The 18,721-nt window shown below is 32.8% G+C and overlaps 1 protein-coding gene across 3 annotated transcripts in view; it reads right to left on the bottom strand.

Moving 5' to 3' along the window:
* Positions 1-18,721, bottom strand: part of VTI1A (vesicle transport through interaction with t-SNAREs 1A) — a 283,339-nt gene that overhangs the window by 208,443 nt on the left and 56,175 nt on the right. For all 3 annotated transcript variants that reach the window (XM_070945215.1, XM_070945213.1, XM_070945214.1), the window contains exon 4: positions 9,682-9,759. In XM_070945215.1, coding sequence (XP_070801316.1) covers positions 9,682-9,759 — 78 coding nt within the window. The remainder of the gene's footprint in view (positions 1-9,681; positions 9,760-18,721) is intronic.

The following is an 18,721-nucleotide window of genomic DNA, read 5'->3' as shown; positions in this document are numbered from 1 at the left end:
AAATGATCTACCTTGCTCTAATGAGCCCCTATGGATCTTGGGAGATGCAAGCTGTATTGACATGCACACTTAAGCTAATACACCTAGACCAGTGCCTCCAAGCTCCAGCAGCCAGGGATGCTGACAGAATATCTCGCTTCTATCTTCAAAGAAAGGAAGTGATTAGTATGTTATCATTACCATTCAAAACGTGATTTCCCTATTCCCTCCTGGCACAGGTGACACATCTCTGAGATGTGGCCAGACGATGGAGGCAGCTAAAGCCACATCAAAGCTTTCCTTGATTTTTTTTAAAGAAATCATTAAAACAATGCATTTAGATCAGCAGAGAGAGAGTCCAATGTGAAGGTCAGGAAAGCTAAAATAACAGTCTATAATAATTAATAGAGTTGTCTAATTCATAGTGTATAGGTTAAGAGAAATGGCAAAAATTAAAATATTGGGATGAGCAAGAGACGGGACGAAGGAAGAGAAGAAAGAAATACACATTTTATAATATTTTATAATATAATTTAATCACAATAGAAGAAATTAAGGCAGTGTACCCTGGGGAATTTTAAAACAAAGAAATAATTTAACAAATTATTAAATAACTTCAAACAAAAACAGCACCTCATAATAATTGATTCTATGTATCATAATATTATATGTCATAAATATATCAAATATTTTATTCATTTGTGGGAAGAGTTTACATTTTTAATATTTTAATACAAATTTTCTTTAAATAATATCTACTGTAAAATGATCCTCAATCTATGCAAAAGTGAAAATCGAAGCTGCATAAATGCTAGACATTTTTTTCAAGAAGACGAGAAATTTGAAAAACATCACTACTCTTAAAAATGAAATGTAAGTGAATTGCAGATAATACACCTATGCTCAGTGCAAAATGCTTGCAATGATTAAACACTGTCAGTTCAACTATATGAATATCGCTAAAGTGTTTGAAACTGAAAATTATTTCTAAAATATTTTAATATGCACTATATAAACATTAAATGATAAATATCATTACAAGAATAATAGATGTAGTGAAAACTGACAAAAGCAAATTTATAAAATGTTCAAAAGGAATCTTAGCTTTCCTGTTAGCAGTCATCTACGCTGTTTTTCTAAACAAGAGCACAGAAGAATCTCATATTTTGTTATTCGGTATTGCTTTTTCATTTAATTCCACTTTATAACTGAATTATTACTATTAATACCATTATTGCATTAAACTACTGTATGTTTATTACAGAAATGATGTTACGTACGGTCATAAAGCTATGGACTTCATCAGCAGTGGGTATTTTCCATTCCTTTTCTAACGGCACCAAATCTATTCTCCCACATTATTCTTAATCTTTTGTATAAGAAATAATGTGAGGTTGTTCCGACTGCTTTTTAGCTTCTAAAGAGCTTCACTATCGAGCTAGATGAAGAAGTTTTGCAAAGTGACAGGGCTACATCTAGAGATTTAGAAACTCCACATGGACTGTATTCAAACCGTAATTTCAGAGGGTTGAAAAAAATCAAGCAATGTAGCCTCTACAAAATTCTGTATACAGTATGGCATGTGTTTGAAGGAAGCCTTATAATAAAAGGAAAATGGAACATTTTATTAATAGCAATATGAAAAAGTACACAATTGCTTTTAAGATAATACTTCCTTAGGAGAGCTGTAATTTAGAATGCCTATATGTCTAATTATTTGATTAATTTAAAACATCACTGCACTAGCCATCATTTGGACTTCAATGTACATTTTACTCTGTGTAAAAAAAAAAAAATCTTTACAGCTTATCCTTGAGCCAAAAACATAATTAAAAATTGCAGCAGTGAAACTTCTGCTCTTTAATTTTGACTTGAAATCCCTTTTTCAGCCATAGACTTCTTATGATTCCTAAAATGTTTCTCTATTAAAAATGTAAATGATTATATATGCATATTAAGCAAACAGGAATAAAATTTAATCCATGCAACATACTTGGTAGACCCTCAAAAAAATTAAATAATTAAGGTTGCATTTTATTGGAATTCCTGAAAAATTAGTCTGTTTTGATAAGTCTCTTAATATATGTCTAATTAGGAATACTCTATGAGTATTATCATTAATATTTAATTAACTACATTATGAATAATCTCCAATTATTTATTCCAATATATTCTGGAAACAAGTCAGCAATTAAAGTTTACCAAGTTAAATATATTAGTGTCCTCAAATTCTTCAACTGTACTTTTTTCTTTACAAACATCCAATATTAAATTTATTTATCTCAAGAGTTAAGAATGTATTTAGTATACAATTTGAGAACTCAGTGAATTATATTGATATAGAATTTATAAAATGACTGAATAAAACATAAAGTTCCCAGTCTTGTTTATTATGGTTTTAAAGAAAATAACTCTTTGGCTTACTACATTATATTAGTTGGAATACTATATTACTCACTCAGACCTTTCTAATTTAAAATAAACCTTAAATGTATGTTGAGAAACTATTTGCTTTTCTATTAGCATCCCCTCCCTTCCTTTCTATTTTATATTTGACTCCTTTGTGCTTGTTATTACCATTAAAACTGAATTCTATGTTTTTTAGTACAAGTCTGAACTTTCATTACATTATTCTGTATAAATAAGCATATATGATGATGATGCTAATTAATAAGGATAGAATATGATAGATATAATGAAAAATACTATCTATAATTCACATGGATGCAGGAAATTCAAACTATTGATGAAAAAATCTTGATTTATTAAGGAAATCTATATAGTAATAATTTTTCTGTACTGTACTTCATTTGGTTATTCTCCAGTTTTTCTCAATGAACAAGCATCATCCCCTCTCTGTCTCACCTTTTTGAAATACATGCAGTTTATAACAGAGGTCATCCACCAAATACCACAAGAATAAACAAGCACAGTTTGTTGTTCTGTCTCTCTTTGCCAAGAACTGAAAGGTGTTATTATGCCACTATCTCAAAAAACTGGTTCCCTAGCAACTTCTACTATACCAAATTCTAGGAGTAAAAATTTTATTTAAACTCTCTCTTCACACACACAAACACACAGAGAGAGACAGAGAGGGGGGGGAGAGAATTGTGAAAGCAAAAAATAAAATCAAGGACAAATCTAAAAAAAGAAAAAGTACTCTAGAAAATGTCAAGAAATAATCATTTGATGATTTGATATTACTTCTGAAGTACTGTTATCTCTTCTGGTCATTTCCTGGAATGAAAAAGGACCCTAATTTGCATTCACTACAGCATATGCACAAATAAATAATAAATATAGGAGGCACAACTGAGCATACATCCAGAGTTCAGTATACGTGCATGCAATATTTTCATATTGTTTTGTATGCCGGTAGATCTACACAATGAGGTATTGCTTGTACCTTTCAAGCAGAGGTTTTTTTCCCCCTACTGTTACAGTATCTTCTGTTGTGCAGATATCATTACAGGATCTGATTTCAACATGGTGTTCAAACACATATCAAATACTAGCGGGTTTTTTTTTTTACAGATCCTTTAAATTATCTTTTTTCTTAGTGCTATTAAAGAATTGTAATTTTAAAAGTATGACCTAGGGATTCTGATGAAATGTATGATTATTAAAGAAAAGAGTCACATAGTGCTAGAACATTTTTAAGGAGATATAGATAGAGATAAATATAGATATATAGATATATAATGCATGCATTCTGCAGATTTCTCTGCAAGTGACCAAAAAGATTTATTCAGATATGAAAAGCTAGCTTTAAAGAAAAAGCGAGGCAACAAAATACTCACCTCTTCACGTAATTTTATCAACTGCAACATGAATGCACAGAAAAAGATAAAAAGGAAAGAAATGGCAGGAAAGAAAGATCAGTTGTGTGACAGGATACAGAATTAACATTGACAATTTATCTGTTTACATGTTTAGCATTTAAAAATCACAGACAAACACATTAAAAGACCCTAAACATAGACTACATGCAGAGTTTTTTGAACGAATAAAGATCACTTTCGCACACTGTCACATTAAACAAAGAGAATAGTGTGAAATTCTCTTTTAAACCACATCTAAGACACTATCATGAAATAAAGGGGAATGACTTCATAGAAGTCTATAATACAAAAAGGAGAAAACAAGTTTACTATTCCTCTCTTCTAAGGTAGTACAGCTGAAGTGATTTTGTATATACAAGATTTCTACATTTTTTTATTTTGTTAGTACTGACATCTGCCTTTTTATGTCTCCCTATACATCTATCTTACTAAATCAGCTAGAATAACTATAACTGATGGCTATAAAAACACCAGCTTATGTGTCATTTTAAACTGTACTATTTTAACCTAAATTTAGTCTACACTATTTAATATTGTAGATTATTACTACATATTCAAATAATATAAATAACTGAGGAACACTGTTTTATTAGACATTTTGACTATACCCTTCTTTATGCTTTTGAAGAGAATTTACTTCAAAAAGTTATTACATTTCACTATTCTGCTCTTTCAAATGGTGTATTCTAATTAACTAAGGAAAAGAAGAATCCCTTCAATTGTTTTTGTCAACTATACTGCATAATAACCTTCGTTTAAAATAGTATTTTAAATACTATTGTAATTGTCCTGAGGTATAAATACACTCAGTCTATTTGCAACACACACATAAAGTTTTAGTTATGATGGAAGGGAAAGAGCTTCTTTATTGATAATATGTTATTTTATAACTGAGAAGGTTTCTTCTTCAACTGGCCATTATCAATGTATTCATACACATGGAAAATAATTTTGAATTAGGGTGTAAATTTAGGAAGGACATTTTCCTACACGCACACACACAAACACAGAGAGAGACAGAGAGATATACAAAACTAACTTAAATGATTCCTGCTCACATTGTTGCTCTAGAATGTAAACATTTATAATGCCAAGCAAATGAAAACGAAGACATTATTTTAATTTTTAAGAAGAGTGCTGCATTCAATAGCTCTAGTTTTCTAAAGAGAAAAAAAATGGAAAAAGCATGTTTTCTAATCTAACCCCACCTGTTCTTAAATTAAAAGCACTCTGCAATCACTCTTTGGTTCGCTCTCTTGCTTCTCCTCACTTTGCTTCTCCCAAAAGATAAACATTTGGTTTCCAAAAAAGATGGTTTGCAAGTTTACTGCATCACTATGCTCGTCCCCATCTCCTTTTGCAGGTCACCATTCATGTAATGGCTATGATAGTTTAAGGGGCAAAGTTTAAAACTACTATTCTGCAATAGAAATCATTTGGGGCATGACACTCTGCCATAGTGAATGAAAGTTTTAAAATGCTCCACATTTGTTTTTTCAATAGGTGTCAAAAAGAGAGAGAAAGAGCGAAAGAGAGTTCTATCTTGTTTGTGCTGCATGGCTGAATTTAAGCTCTGAGTAGGATTTACAGCTAAGCTAAATAATGGGTGGTTTTATTTTTTTAAATGATGTCTGAAAGATATTCATTCAAATTAACAAAAGATTTTTCCCTCATTTAACAGTTATGACACTTGATGACATGCTACTACTTCTGTTTTTAAAAGCAGTATCCTAACCCTGCCAAACTCAATCAGAAAGCATAAATATGTGGGCAGACACAATTTCAGGTTATAATAATCAGCATATTTTTGAAACAAAGATTCTTCTCTTTTACTTCCCCTCTTCCACTTGATACAAGCGGTAATCTGTTCCTTTGTAGACAAAAAAAAATCTGGTTTACGCTGGTTTGAACCAGTGGAATCTCTTGTGACTAAGCCTTCTCCTCTGAGTAGAATCAAAACTGCATCACGGAGAGTGCATGGGTCTATGAGGCAGATCACGTGACATGGAGAACCACGGAATTTCCCTCCCAAGAAGCTGATAACGGCAGTGCTGTCTCTGCCCACATACAGATAACGAATAAATGCTGAACTCTATTAAACGCCCTTTACACATTATCATGGGTCGAACACACAATTTTCTGAACTTATGAGACAGTCCATTTATTTTGCTATATACTCTCGGTATGTAACAGATTTGTGACTGGTAATGATCTGCTCTGCCAGGCTATATGAAGTGATACCGACCTTCTTTAGATCTTGGGGAATTAAGTTGACCCATTTCTCTTTCCCCATCTGAAGAGTTTTAGAGTTTTGATACACTATATGCATAGGCAATCCAAGTCTTTATCAGAATTAGGATATCAAAAATTAGGCAGCATATAATCACAAAATATTTCCTCTAGGTAAGAGCTACTTTGTTGTACTGTATTTATCAACTTACACACTTACACTGCAATTAGTAAACTAATTATTAAAAAATGTGTCTCATCCCAAGAGGTCTAGTTATATATAGATTTTTTTTTCTGCCATTCAATTGTGTCCTTTTCTCAAAGACTACCTGTAAAAGTCCCTGTAGTTTTCTCGGCAAGGTTTTTCAGATGTGGTTTGCCATTGCATCTTTTCTAGACCTGCGAGAAAGTGACTGGCGCAAGGTCACTTAGCTGGCTTCATGCCCTAAGTGGGAGAAGAGGTCACAGTTTCCCAGTTTCTAGCCTGATGCCTTAAACACTACAGCAAACTGGCTCTCTATATGGAAATACCATTTCCATTATTTTAGCAATGAAATTATAATTTCATATACTTTTGAAACAAGTTACCAATCTAGCATGTTATTTATTAACTACATACCTAGTATCCTTATCAAATAAATAAAAAATATTAAATAAAATTATAAATTGATAATGTATTCTATTGTTCTGCACTGCTGTATTTGAATCTTTCAAGGGAATTGGTGATGCAATCAGATAAACTTAAGACGTTCCAAAATATTGCTTAAACATTGTTACACAAAGATAAATAACCCACTGAGAAAGAAGATATATATAATTTTTGAATAAATAACTAATATTATTATGGGGAAAAATAACAAAAATACTGAAATATTCTGTTTCCATATTTTAAAATGTGTTTCATTGGATTATAGTGTAACAGAAGGCAAGATACACTCAGAACAAAAAATATACAGTCCACTGAACTCAGTATAATTTATCCAAATTTCTATTTTAAATACTAACATGCAATGTAGAAAATAACAGCTTTTACATAAAGTAGTAAGTCAAGTTAATCTTTACTACTGGTATCTATAGAACCATAGAAGATAGGCAGAACATAAAAGTCTTAAGTAAAAAAATAATTAACACAATAATTATCTCTAACGAAGCTATTAGGAAAAACAAGATCCTTATTTTTTTTCTCAAGGATCAAAATGCTGTAATATAGAATGTCTAATATTTTACCAACCATATTTTCCCAATCATAGAATTTATTACAAATTATTTGAAGATATATTCTATGTATTTATTAAATTTAACATTTTTTTCATGGACAGAAAAACAATGCCATCAAATATATAGGCTTGCATATATTACAGAGTGTTTATATAAAGAACAGAATAATACATTACAGATAGTTTTGTCTATTTCTGGAAATGCCTAATCTAGATTTGTTCTAGCCTTCTCACTTTCTTTGCTCTCTACTTAACTATGTAACAGGTAGGATGTAGATTTTAATACTGCTAGTCAGTCAGAACCCAATGTTTATGCTTATGTTTATAGAACACTTGCTTTTCCATTATTTATGCATTGATTTATGTTATTCGTGATAAACTGAGTATGAGTTTCATTCTTTACTTTTAAACTTAAATGATTATACCAAGAACAGAAAAATTTTATAATATCCAGCATAAATTATATTGGTGTCCCATTCATCAATCAGAAACATTAAATAGGAAATTCTGTATATCGAAAGATAATTTCCTAAAGTTTCTAGATCCAACCCCAAAGGAACTGACCAATGTATAGAAAGTTACTGAAAACTTTTCTCACTATTGTCAAAGTATATTAAATCTGTTTACCTTTGTTCAAATTATAATTATAAATTTCACAAATTTAGCGATGATTGGATGGAAGGATGGATGGATGGATGGATGGATGGATAGTATACTTGATATCAACCAAAAGGCTGATATAGTTAAATAGAATATTAACTGACTTTGGACAATGAAATCACTATATTTTTTGCTATAGAGTAAACTTTCTTTCTATGTTAATTTCATGGCATTATCTACCAATATTTCTTTTGTTTTTCCACATATATCTAAATTTATTGTTGATATTAAAAACATAAAAAACATAGTTTTTACCACAGGATAGACTGATTCTTCTTAAAAGTGACAATAAAACAAAGCCATTCAAACAATGGCTTAAATTTTATAAATACTGCTATTTCTTTCCTTTCAAAGTTCATAATATGAAAACAATATGGAAAATTTAAGTTTGAAAGTAATACCAATGTTTTGGCAGATTTATCTTGTACTAAGATGGGTCATCAATAAATTTAATAAATAAATAAATTCTGTGAACAATGCTAAATAGTAAAGACCTTTTCTGAAAGATATGTCCACTTTCAGATGATTAAAAAGAAAACAGAAAACAAGCTATGTGTAAAAAAAATACCATTACTGAAATACATTAGCTATGTATGCTAGCATATATGTTAATAGATCATAGAGTATAAAATAAAGGCATAGCCATCTAAATTTTCATATTTTTATTTATTAAATTATTAAATGTATATGTTGGCCCACTCCCCACAACTCTAGGCAGTTTTAAAGTTGAAAATTCACTTGATTTTTTTGTCTGAGATATATCACATAGATTCTATTTTGATACATAATAAACGGTATATATAGACATTTGCTTTAACTCTTTAAGGTACTTTAGAGAAAGACAAAGTACATCAAAGTAACAAATAATACAATTTAAGTATTTTGATCAATTATTATGGAAGTAGAACAGAAATTAAGATCAGTGGCAAATTTTTCACAATATTAAATAATTATACTTTTATCTTCACTAATTCACATTACTCCAATGTACATAATCTTTCTTATGTGTGAAGTTGTCAAAATTTTATTTAAAAATATTATAATGTATGAAAGCAAAAAAAAAATTATAGATCTTTATCCAGAGTAATATTTGGGTAAAAGAGTGCATACCCATGAAAACAAAATAACGAAATAAAATAAATAAAAAGCCTCCTGAACACTTGTAATATTGGAGACTCTGAATAAAATATTTAGAAATATTTCACATTTCTTAAAATGCTAACATTTTATACTAAGTCAGTTACACTTATATAGTTTTGATATATTTTCAGTTTTGTACATAGAACAAAATCTGATTCAGAGAGGCAACTACAGAGAGCAAAAGAAGCTGTCACATTCTAAAATCCCATTTTCATTTGTTTTGCCTTCCAGTGTTAATTTAATTATATTTCCCTCTTATCAAAGCTGTATTATGTGACTTTACATTCCTTTTACATGTATTTGGGTTTGTTGGCAAACATTGTGTTTCAAGGTACTGCTTAAGTACTAAATAATAAAGGAAAAGAGAAGAAAATATTTTGGTTTTTTGTTTATTTATTTTTTTAAAAAAATAGCAGACAGGGATCCAAGGGTTAAATTGTAAGATCTCCAAGAATCATTTTGAAGTTGATTAAGACCCCAGCTTTGCATTAAACAGTATCACTTCCACATGAGTTGTTACTAATGCTGTTAAGAAGCAGCTTGAGAAGCCCAGTGTGCCAATGACCTCCTTCACCCTCCAGCCACCCACTAGGCCTTCTTGATTAGCATCCTACCTGGATCTCTGAGGAATTCCCATCATCCCCTAGGAGCTCATTCCGCACCTCGTCACTGTAGGCAATCCGTGACCTTTTCTGTAAAATAAAAAAGAAAAACAAAGAAATGTGAGCAAGCAAAGCTCTGGAACTATCACTATCAAGTTTGCTAAACTCAAAACCTCGAGAGCCCTCTAATGGATACCTACTTAATACAAATTTCTAAACTTCTCAAGAACTTGTTTTAACAAAACGATGACAAATGTAATAAAAATCACCAATAAGTTTAGAGGAGTTTATAATTGTTAGATCAAATTAGCCTAGCACCACACATCTTTACAGAAAAAAGAAATGCAAAACCTTTCCCATTAGATTTAGTATGAACTAAATTGCATTCTCCTTCTTTCTCCGATCCTAAAATCTCCTATTGTTTTATATAATCCTGTTCTAAGTAAAAGTGTCTGATTACAATATCCTCTATATTTTACCAATACTAAAAGAACAATGGTTACATTGTATGCCATATAATTCAGATTCTACAAATAAGAGTTTCTGTCTAATAATTAAATTATTATGCACAGATATGCCAATAACAAAAATGAAAATCATAAAAAAGAGCAAGGGGGAAGAAATTTGAGAATTTGTTCTACTTCAGCTGCCATATATCAGATGTAAAACTTTTAAAGTAAAAAATTCTTATATGCCTAAAGGCTAATGGCAAAGCCTAGAATCTCATTGATTGGAGCCACACAGTAAAATCACTACCCTACACTCAAAGGGGGAAAAACATGGACAAGGAAAATAGATACTTTTCATTGGGTGTTTATTTGATTGAGTTATGTAAACTGAAATGCAAAGAATTACTGAAAGCTGCTGTTCAGGGGGGAAAAATAATGTGCTCTTTTTTCAATAGGAGATAAGTTCAATAAAAGAAATTCTTCTTTGAATAGTAGATTGAAAAGAATTTTTACCACAGAATATATGCTGGATTTAAACTAAATGCAGTACCTTGTGTTTTATCTTTTTCAATATCATGTAAAACAAGTGGAAATAATAACACTGAGAATGAAAGTTATATGCAATAGCATCCTATGCCAAAGCTCATTAGATGAACATGTACAATGAAAAATGATAACAGAAGACTTTCAAGCAAACTTATGTGGATTTAAAATGAAGAAGAATTAGACACCTACTTGCTCATAATGCAATGCATGGCCAAATATGTATGATCAGCTGTGTTACTGGTTTCCTTTTGGTTAATTTGCTCTAAATAATTCACTGGGTTTTGTTTATGTTCTTTTGAATTAAATACCATTGGTTTATAAGCAAACTTGAAGACAATAGAAATGGATATTGATTGCTTTCATGGTTGCAAAAAGATTGATGTTACAAGGCTAGATTGGCAATCTCCAGCAATTATATAAGGTCTACAGAATTTACCTTAGTTTCTATACTAAACTATATAATCTGAACAAAGACTATATAGATGTTTAGAAAGTTAAATTAAATACATAATTTCATTTCCTAAACCTTTTGTAAACTGCACTAACATAAATGATAGTAATAAATATATTAGGAATTAGTGTTGGTTTTGTTCTGTGCATAAAAGATGCATGATGGTGATACTCTGACCAACCTTCTTTTTAAAGAATTTTATTTTTAATTGAATTTAATAGAAAGCTAGCATATACTAAAAACACAAGAGCCTCCAGAATCATTGATATTTTCAAGAATGCCCCTGAATTTGCTATGTGCCTCTAGGCACTCTTACTCTTATAAAATAAAAATGATTAGTGGTTGAAGCCCAGTCTTTTGGTTATAAAGGTGTCCACTTACTTAGAAAAAAAGATAAATGAAAGCTAAAGATTAATAGTTGGTTGGTGAGGGTGGGAATAAATAAAAAGGATGGTAGAGAACAAAATGCTAATTTGCCTTTTAGAAAATGATGTTTCTGCCTGAGGTCATGCTATTTTAGCAGCCATTTTGTGAACTGCCAAACATTCAGTTACATTATTTGCTCTGATTACATTTTTTAAAATTGTGAAATGGATCCACCAGTCCCAAAATATTGAGATATCATAAACTAGCAAACAGAGAAACCAAATACAATACTAGTTAAATCAAATCCCTCATTTTACTCAGAGGTAAGATGCAAAATACTTTTGAAAATATCTTTTTCAGTGTGTCACAACTGCTACTTAATAGAAAATACATTTTAAGCTGTTGCTGCTGCTGCTGCTGCTGCTGCTGCTGCTACTACTACTACTACTATTACTACTACTTCTACTATTATTTATTATGTGTATATATCAGGAAGAACAATCTGACATTAATAAAGTTAAAATAGCCTTTACAGCATTAAAAGAAGTGGGAACCTTTAAAGCAGCTCTGGTATCACAGTCCCTGCTTAAATTATTCATTTCATCACAATGGGGGACTGCAGTATGCAAAAATTTCATATGGAGATTGATTTTGTTTTCCTATTTTTTTTTCTAAAAAGCCAACAAATTGACATAGAATGCTCAATTATGATAGCTTATTTTGGGTTTGATTTATATAAAAAAAGAATGAATTTACAAACGCATGTTAGTCATGATCCAATTCTTCTTTTCTATTTAAGGGTTCCTACTTTATACTGCTAATGTCTAACAATTTAGTCATCCTTGGGCAAACAACTCCCAATAGATATAATATATACTGATGTAATTCTAGCAATTCAACAGCAAACCTAAGCTACTGGGCAAACTATGCGTATTCTTTTAGGCCTACAACAACCCCAAACAATCCATCCATCCATCCAAACAGATCTTCCTCTCCCCATAAGCAACATATGACCAATTCAGCTCCTTAGAAGATACAATATGGTAATGATTTAAAGTCCTGTGACTTCTCCTATCCAGTCTCAGCTCTATAGAATGATATACTGATGAAGACAATAATAATGCTAGGCTTATTCTTTTTTTCTTTTCTCCAACACTTTCTGTACATACCATAAGAATCTGTAACAAATAAAATTGTTATTTTGTATTATTTTGTATATCTCTTAATATACTCTAGAAGTGCAACAAATAATTACACTTCCATGAATTCAAGAGTTTCCAGTAATAGTCTACATCATATGAAAGATGACTCTTTAGAGGCAGGGTAGGCAGTTGGTGATTCTGGGGGTCAAAGAACCCCTCAAAATTCAAATATCCTTTGTTGTAAATTAAATACTTTTACATAGAACAGAGGTCCTGAAATCCCAGTCCATGGTCCACTACTGGTCCATGGCAGGTTAGAAACCAGTGAAACTTCATCTGCACATGCATAGGATCTAGGTAGCAGTCAAAACCATGATCTCCCCGATCCATGGGAAAATTGTTTTCCATGGAACTGGTTCCTGGTGCCCAAAAGATTGGGGACCGCTGACACAGAAGATCAACTAAACACTCTAGGAAAACCTAATTGTACTTTCTTTCAGTCTAATGTTTGTATGGGTCAGAAGAGATAACCAGAAAGATAAAAAAGAAAACATCAGAGATAGATTGGTAAATTCATCCTCTTTTGACTTTGACCCTTCTTCCTGCTTCCTTTAGCTGTACTTATCATGCAGTCATCAGCAGGCTATCATAATGAATAAAATTCTGGACTGGAAAATAGGCCAACTCCAAGCATGCAGGTTTTAAAACCTAGAGTTGGTTCTATAAAATAACATCTGTTTGAAAATATATAATATGAATCAGACATGGCAAGCTGTGCTAGAAGTCTGTCTTATATTTAGATTTCATTGTACAACTATTTAGTGCAATATAGTTACATCATTCTTAGTACAGCTAATGTGTATTGTCACAGACCTTTTTTGTCACATTATCAATAATAAAAGAAGCTTTATAAAACTACTAAGCTTTTTGCCTACAATTAGAAGCAACTGTACAATATTCATCAATAAATAATTTGATACTACTTTTGATCATAACTTCATTCCAAAATGAATTGATCACAGAGAAGATCAAGTCTTTGAACTAAAGTGCCTATTTGTTCTCTTAGCATCTATCTAAAATATCAACACAGTAGTCTCATTTGTCTTTAAAATAATAACTCTAATAATCTTGCTAAGAACTTTTTATGAAGCTGAATGTCATTAGGGATGGCAAGAGAAATTTAATGTAACCAAAATAAAAGAATAAAAGTGCATTAGGCTCTCAACTTTGCAAATCTTTACTGAGTATACATTTACAGGTAGCCGAATGTAAGCCTGAGACTTTGCGCTAGAAAATGTCACACACACTACAACAGTTTGAAGGAATTCAATTCATAATGCATTTTATAAATAGTTAATGACTTCTATACATAAGCTAACCAGGCAAATCAAGAAATTGTCAACAATTTTAGTCTTAGTTGTCAGTTATCACTGTCTACAGTACTGCTACTTTATATGTATGTTTCCAGAAGAGACAGAAGTTTTCCAGAATTCAAATCCAATCCTTTTCTGAGAAGTCCAATGTGAGTTTAATAGTTACTATGTGCCCAATAAAGAGTTCTTTGCAACAAGTTTTTTGTTTGCTTTTTCCTGCACCGCATCTTACTTATACAAGATGATATGCATACAGAAGCATTCCTCAATATTACCAGAGAAAAGGTATGATTTTGTGTAGTTAAATGGCAAAGTTTATAAGAATACAGTATCTTTTTAAAAATGGCACAGAGAAATGAGGAGCAGGAATCCTACAACCAATTGTCCCAAACAATGAATTCAAATGACAACCCTATGAACAGAAACATCTTGAAAATATGAGAAATTCTTCACTATCGTTTCAACATTTGAACTTCCAAACTTCACAGTTCAATTTTTTACAGCAACAACACAATTTTCCAGAAATCTATGCATTATGTACGGCTCATTCATTTTGAGATGTAAATATGATCTAATACACAGTCATTAGTAATTAAAATTACTATTCATCAAAAGTCTAAATTGAAAGGATTTGTAGACAATTCAAAATGATAATTTTTAGATATCAACGGTATATTGATTTGTTAGGAATGACACAGTAGTGGTACTGGAGATTTGGCAACATTTCACAAATGTATAAGGAACATTGCAGAAAATAGTAAGGAGTAATTAAAAAAGAAATCAAATATTAGTGATAGGAAAAAATAAAAGTAAATCTAACTAAATCTATTTTAACCAGCATTATTTACTATACATTCCATACCTTCTATCCCTGCAAAAAATCTTTTCTATACCAAACATACTCCTAATCAACAACATGAGTTTTCCTTTTTACATTAATATGTTTCTTAGTGACTTGTTGAAGAGCAAAGATCTGCTCTGCACATCTCCGCCTGGCATAAAGCCGAACTACATTGTCCCAGTTTTGTTTGCTGTCAGTTATTTCAATCAAATTCTACACATTTTCCCAGACATACTTATTAAACTAATCCACCCACTTTCATACACAGAAAGTTTGTTGCATTCATTCTTGCTGCCCTTCTGTTTTTCCTTTTGTATAAAGGAACAATAACAGCATTCTTTCAACCATTAAACACAGATGTCTTCACACATGTTAAAACAAGTCATCCAGCCACTTCATAAACAAATCATATCTATATTTTAACATTTTTCCAGATTTACCATCTGTACCTGCATCTTACAACAGTGATGACTTACTTTTTATTTTTTTCTTTGAGATTAACATTTCTAGCATTTATTTTAATATTGCTATAATGCCCATACAATTTTTTTCAAGATTTCCTGACTTCAGCTGCATTCCGAAAATTTCATCTATTTCATGTTTAATTCCATTCACTCTGTTGAAGATTCCATTAAAAGATTCACATTGCTTTTAATCTTAAATATTCTCTGCTCTTTTTATATTTTTTCTCTATGTACACATTATATTTTTCTTCCACATTCATTTTGCATAATATCATATTCCAGATGTTTTTTCCATCTATATTCTTTCACTTCATAAGTATACCAATCATTCTTTTTCAAGATTTGTATTAGTTTAACTCTAAACACTTGCCCCTTGATGGGCTGTCGTGGCAAAGGGGCTTGTGTAGCTCAATGAAGCTATGCCATGCAGGGACACTCAAAATGGACAAGTCATAGCAGAGAGTTCTGAAAAAACATGATCTACTGCAGAAGGAAATTGCAACCCACTCCAGTATCTTTGTCATGAAAACCCCATGGACAGTACCAAAAGGAAAAAATATATGACGCTGGAAGATGAGCCCCTCAGGTCGAAAGGTGTCCAATATGCTACTGGGGAAGAGCAGAGGGCTAGTACTAGAGGCGCCAGGAAGAGTGAAGCGACTGGGCCAAAGCCGAAAGGACACTCAGCTGTGGATGCATCTGGTGGTGAAAGGAAAGTCTGATGCTGTAAAGATTTTTTTCTCCGTAGGAACCTGGAATGTAAGATCCATGAATCAAAGCAAGCTGGATGTGGTCAAACAAGAGATGAAAAGATTGAACATCGACATCTTAGGAATCAGCAAACTAAAATGGAGAGGAATGGGTGAATTTAATTCAGATGACCATCAGGTATACTACTGCAGGCAAGAATCCCTCAAAGAAATGGAATAGCCTTCATAATCAATAAAAGAGTAGGAAAAGCAATACTGGGATACAATCCCCAAAATGATAGAATTATCTCAGTTCGAATCCAAGGCAAACCATTCAATATCATAATAATCCAAGTCCCAACCACTGGTGCTGAAGAGGATGAAACTGACCGGTTCTATGAAGCCCTACAGCATCTTCTAGAATTAACACCAAAAATGATGTCCTTATCATTATGGGGGATTTGAATGCTAAAGTAGTAAGCCAAAAGATAACTGGAATAACAGGCAAGTTTGGTCTTGGAATACAAAATGAAGCAGGGCACAGGCTGATAGAATTCTGTCAAGATAATACAATAGTCATAGCAAACACTCTTTTCCAACAACCCGAGACGGCTTTACACATGGACATCACCAGACGGTCAACACAGAAATCAGACTGACTTGTGCTCTGCTGCCAATGATGGAGAAGCTCTATACAGTTAGTAAAAACAAGACCAGGAGCTGACTGTGGCTCAGATCATGAGCTTCTCATTGCAAAATTTAGAGTTAAATTGAAGAAAGTAGGGGAAAGCACTAGGCCACTCAGATATGAACTAAATCATATCCCTGATGAATATATAGTAGAGGTGAAAAATAGATTTAAGGAATTAGATCTGATAGACAGAGTGCCTGAAGAACTATGGACGTTCGCAACATTGTACAAGAGGTAGCAACTAAAACCATCCCAAAGAAAAAGAAAGGCAAGAATAGCTTGCAAATAGCTGAAGAAAGGCAAGGGAGAAAGAGAAAGATACACCCAGTTGAATGCAAAATTCCAGAGAATAGCTAGAAGAGATAAGAATGCATTCTTAAATGAACAGTGCAAAGAAATAGAAGAAAACAAAAGAGGGAGAACCAGAGATCTCTTCAAGAAAATTGGATATGAAGGGAACATTTCATGCAAAGATGGGCATTATAAAGGACCAAAATGGCAGGGATCTAACAGAGGCAGAAGAGAGTAAGAAGAGGTGGCAAAATTACACAGAAGAACTATATAAGAACGAGCTTAACATCCCTGATAACTACGATGTGGTCACTGACCTTGAGCCAGACATCCTAGAATGTGAAGTCAAATGGGCCTTAGGAAATCTAAGCAACAACAAAGCTAGTGGAGGACACAGTATTCCAGCTGAGCTATTTAAAATTTTAAAATGATGCAGTAAAAGTGCTACACTCAATTTGCCAGCAAATTTTGAAAACACAACAGTGGCCACAGGATTGGAAAAGTTCAGTTTACATTCCAATTCCAAAGAAAGGCAATGCCAAAGAATGTTCGAACTATTGCACCATTGCATTCATTTCACATGCTAGTAAGGTTATGCTTAAAATTCTACAAGCTAGGCTCCAGCAGTATGTGGATTGAGAACTACCAGAAGTACAGGCAGGAATTTGAAGAGGCAAAGAACTAGAGATCAAATTGCCGACATACGCTGGATCATGGAGAAAGCTAGGGAGTTCCAGAAAAACATCTACTTCTGCTTCATTGACTATGCTAAAGCCTTTGATTGTGTGGATCACAACAAATTGTAGCAAGTTCTTAAAGAGATGGGAGTACCAGACCATCTTATTTGTCTCTTGAGAAACCTATATGCAGGTCAAGAAGCAACAGTGAGAACTGGACACGGAAACACTGATTGGTTCAAAATTGGGAAAGGAGTCCGGCAAGGCTGTATACTGTCGCCCTGCCTATTTAACTTATATGCAGAGCACATCATGAGAAATGCGGGGCTAGATGAATCAAAAGTTGGAGTTAAGATGGCCAGGAGAAATATCAACAAGCTCAGATATGCAGATGATACCACTCTAATGGCAGAAAGTGAAGAGGAACTAAAGAAGGAGAGTGCAAAAGTTGGCTTGAAACTCAACATTAAGAAAACTAAGATCATGGCATCCGGCCCTCTCAATTCCTGGCAATTCCTGGGGAAGAAATGGAGGTAGTGACAGATTTTATTTTCCTGGGCTCCAATATCACTGCAGATGGGCACTGCAGCCAAGAAATTAAAAGACACTTGATCCTGGGGAGGAAAGCTATGGCAAATCTAGACAGCATACTAAAAAGCAGAGACAACACCCTGCCAACAAAAGTGTGTATAATCAAGCCTATGGTTTTCCAAGTTGCAATGTATGGCTGTGAAAGTTGGACCATAAGAAAGGCTGAGCGCCAAAGAATGGAGGCCTTTGAACTATGGTGCTGGAGAAGACTCCTGCGAGTCTCTTGGACTGCAAGGCAATCAAATTGGTCAATCCTACAGGAGATCAACCCTGACTGCTCTTTAGAAGGCCAGATCCTGAAGATGAAACTCAAATATTTTGGCCACCTAATGAAAAGGAATGACTCACTGGAGGAGAGCCTAATGCTGGGAAACACTGAGGGCAAAAGAAGGGAATGACAGAGAATGAGGTGGCTGGATGGAGTCACTGAAGCAGTAGGTGTGAGCTTAAATGGACTGCAGAGGATGGTAGAGGACAGGAA

Source organism: Pituophis catenifer, unplaced genomic scaffold (assembly GCF_029215685.1).
Source record: "Pituophis catenifer annectens isolate HBS135680 unplaced genomic scaffold, rPitCat1.0.hap2 SCAF_6, whole genome shotgun sequence".
In the NCBI taxonomy this organism is placed as follows: Eukaryota; Metazoa; Chordata; class Lepidosauria; order Squamata; family Colubridae; genus Pituophis; species Pituophis catenifer.
The sequence above is the reverse complement of the archived record's forward strand: the minus strand, read 5'-3'. Positions and strand labels throughout refer to the sequence as shown.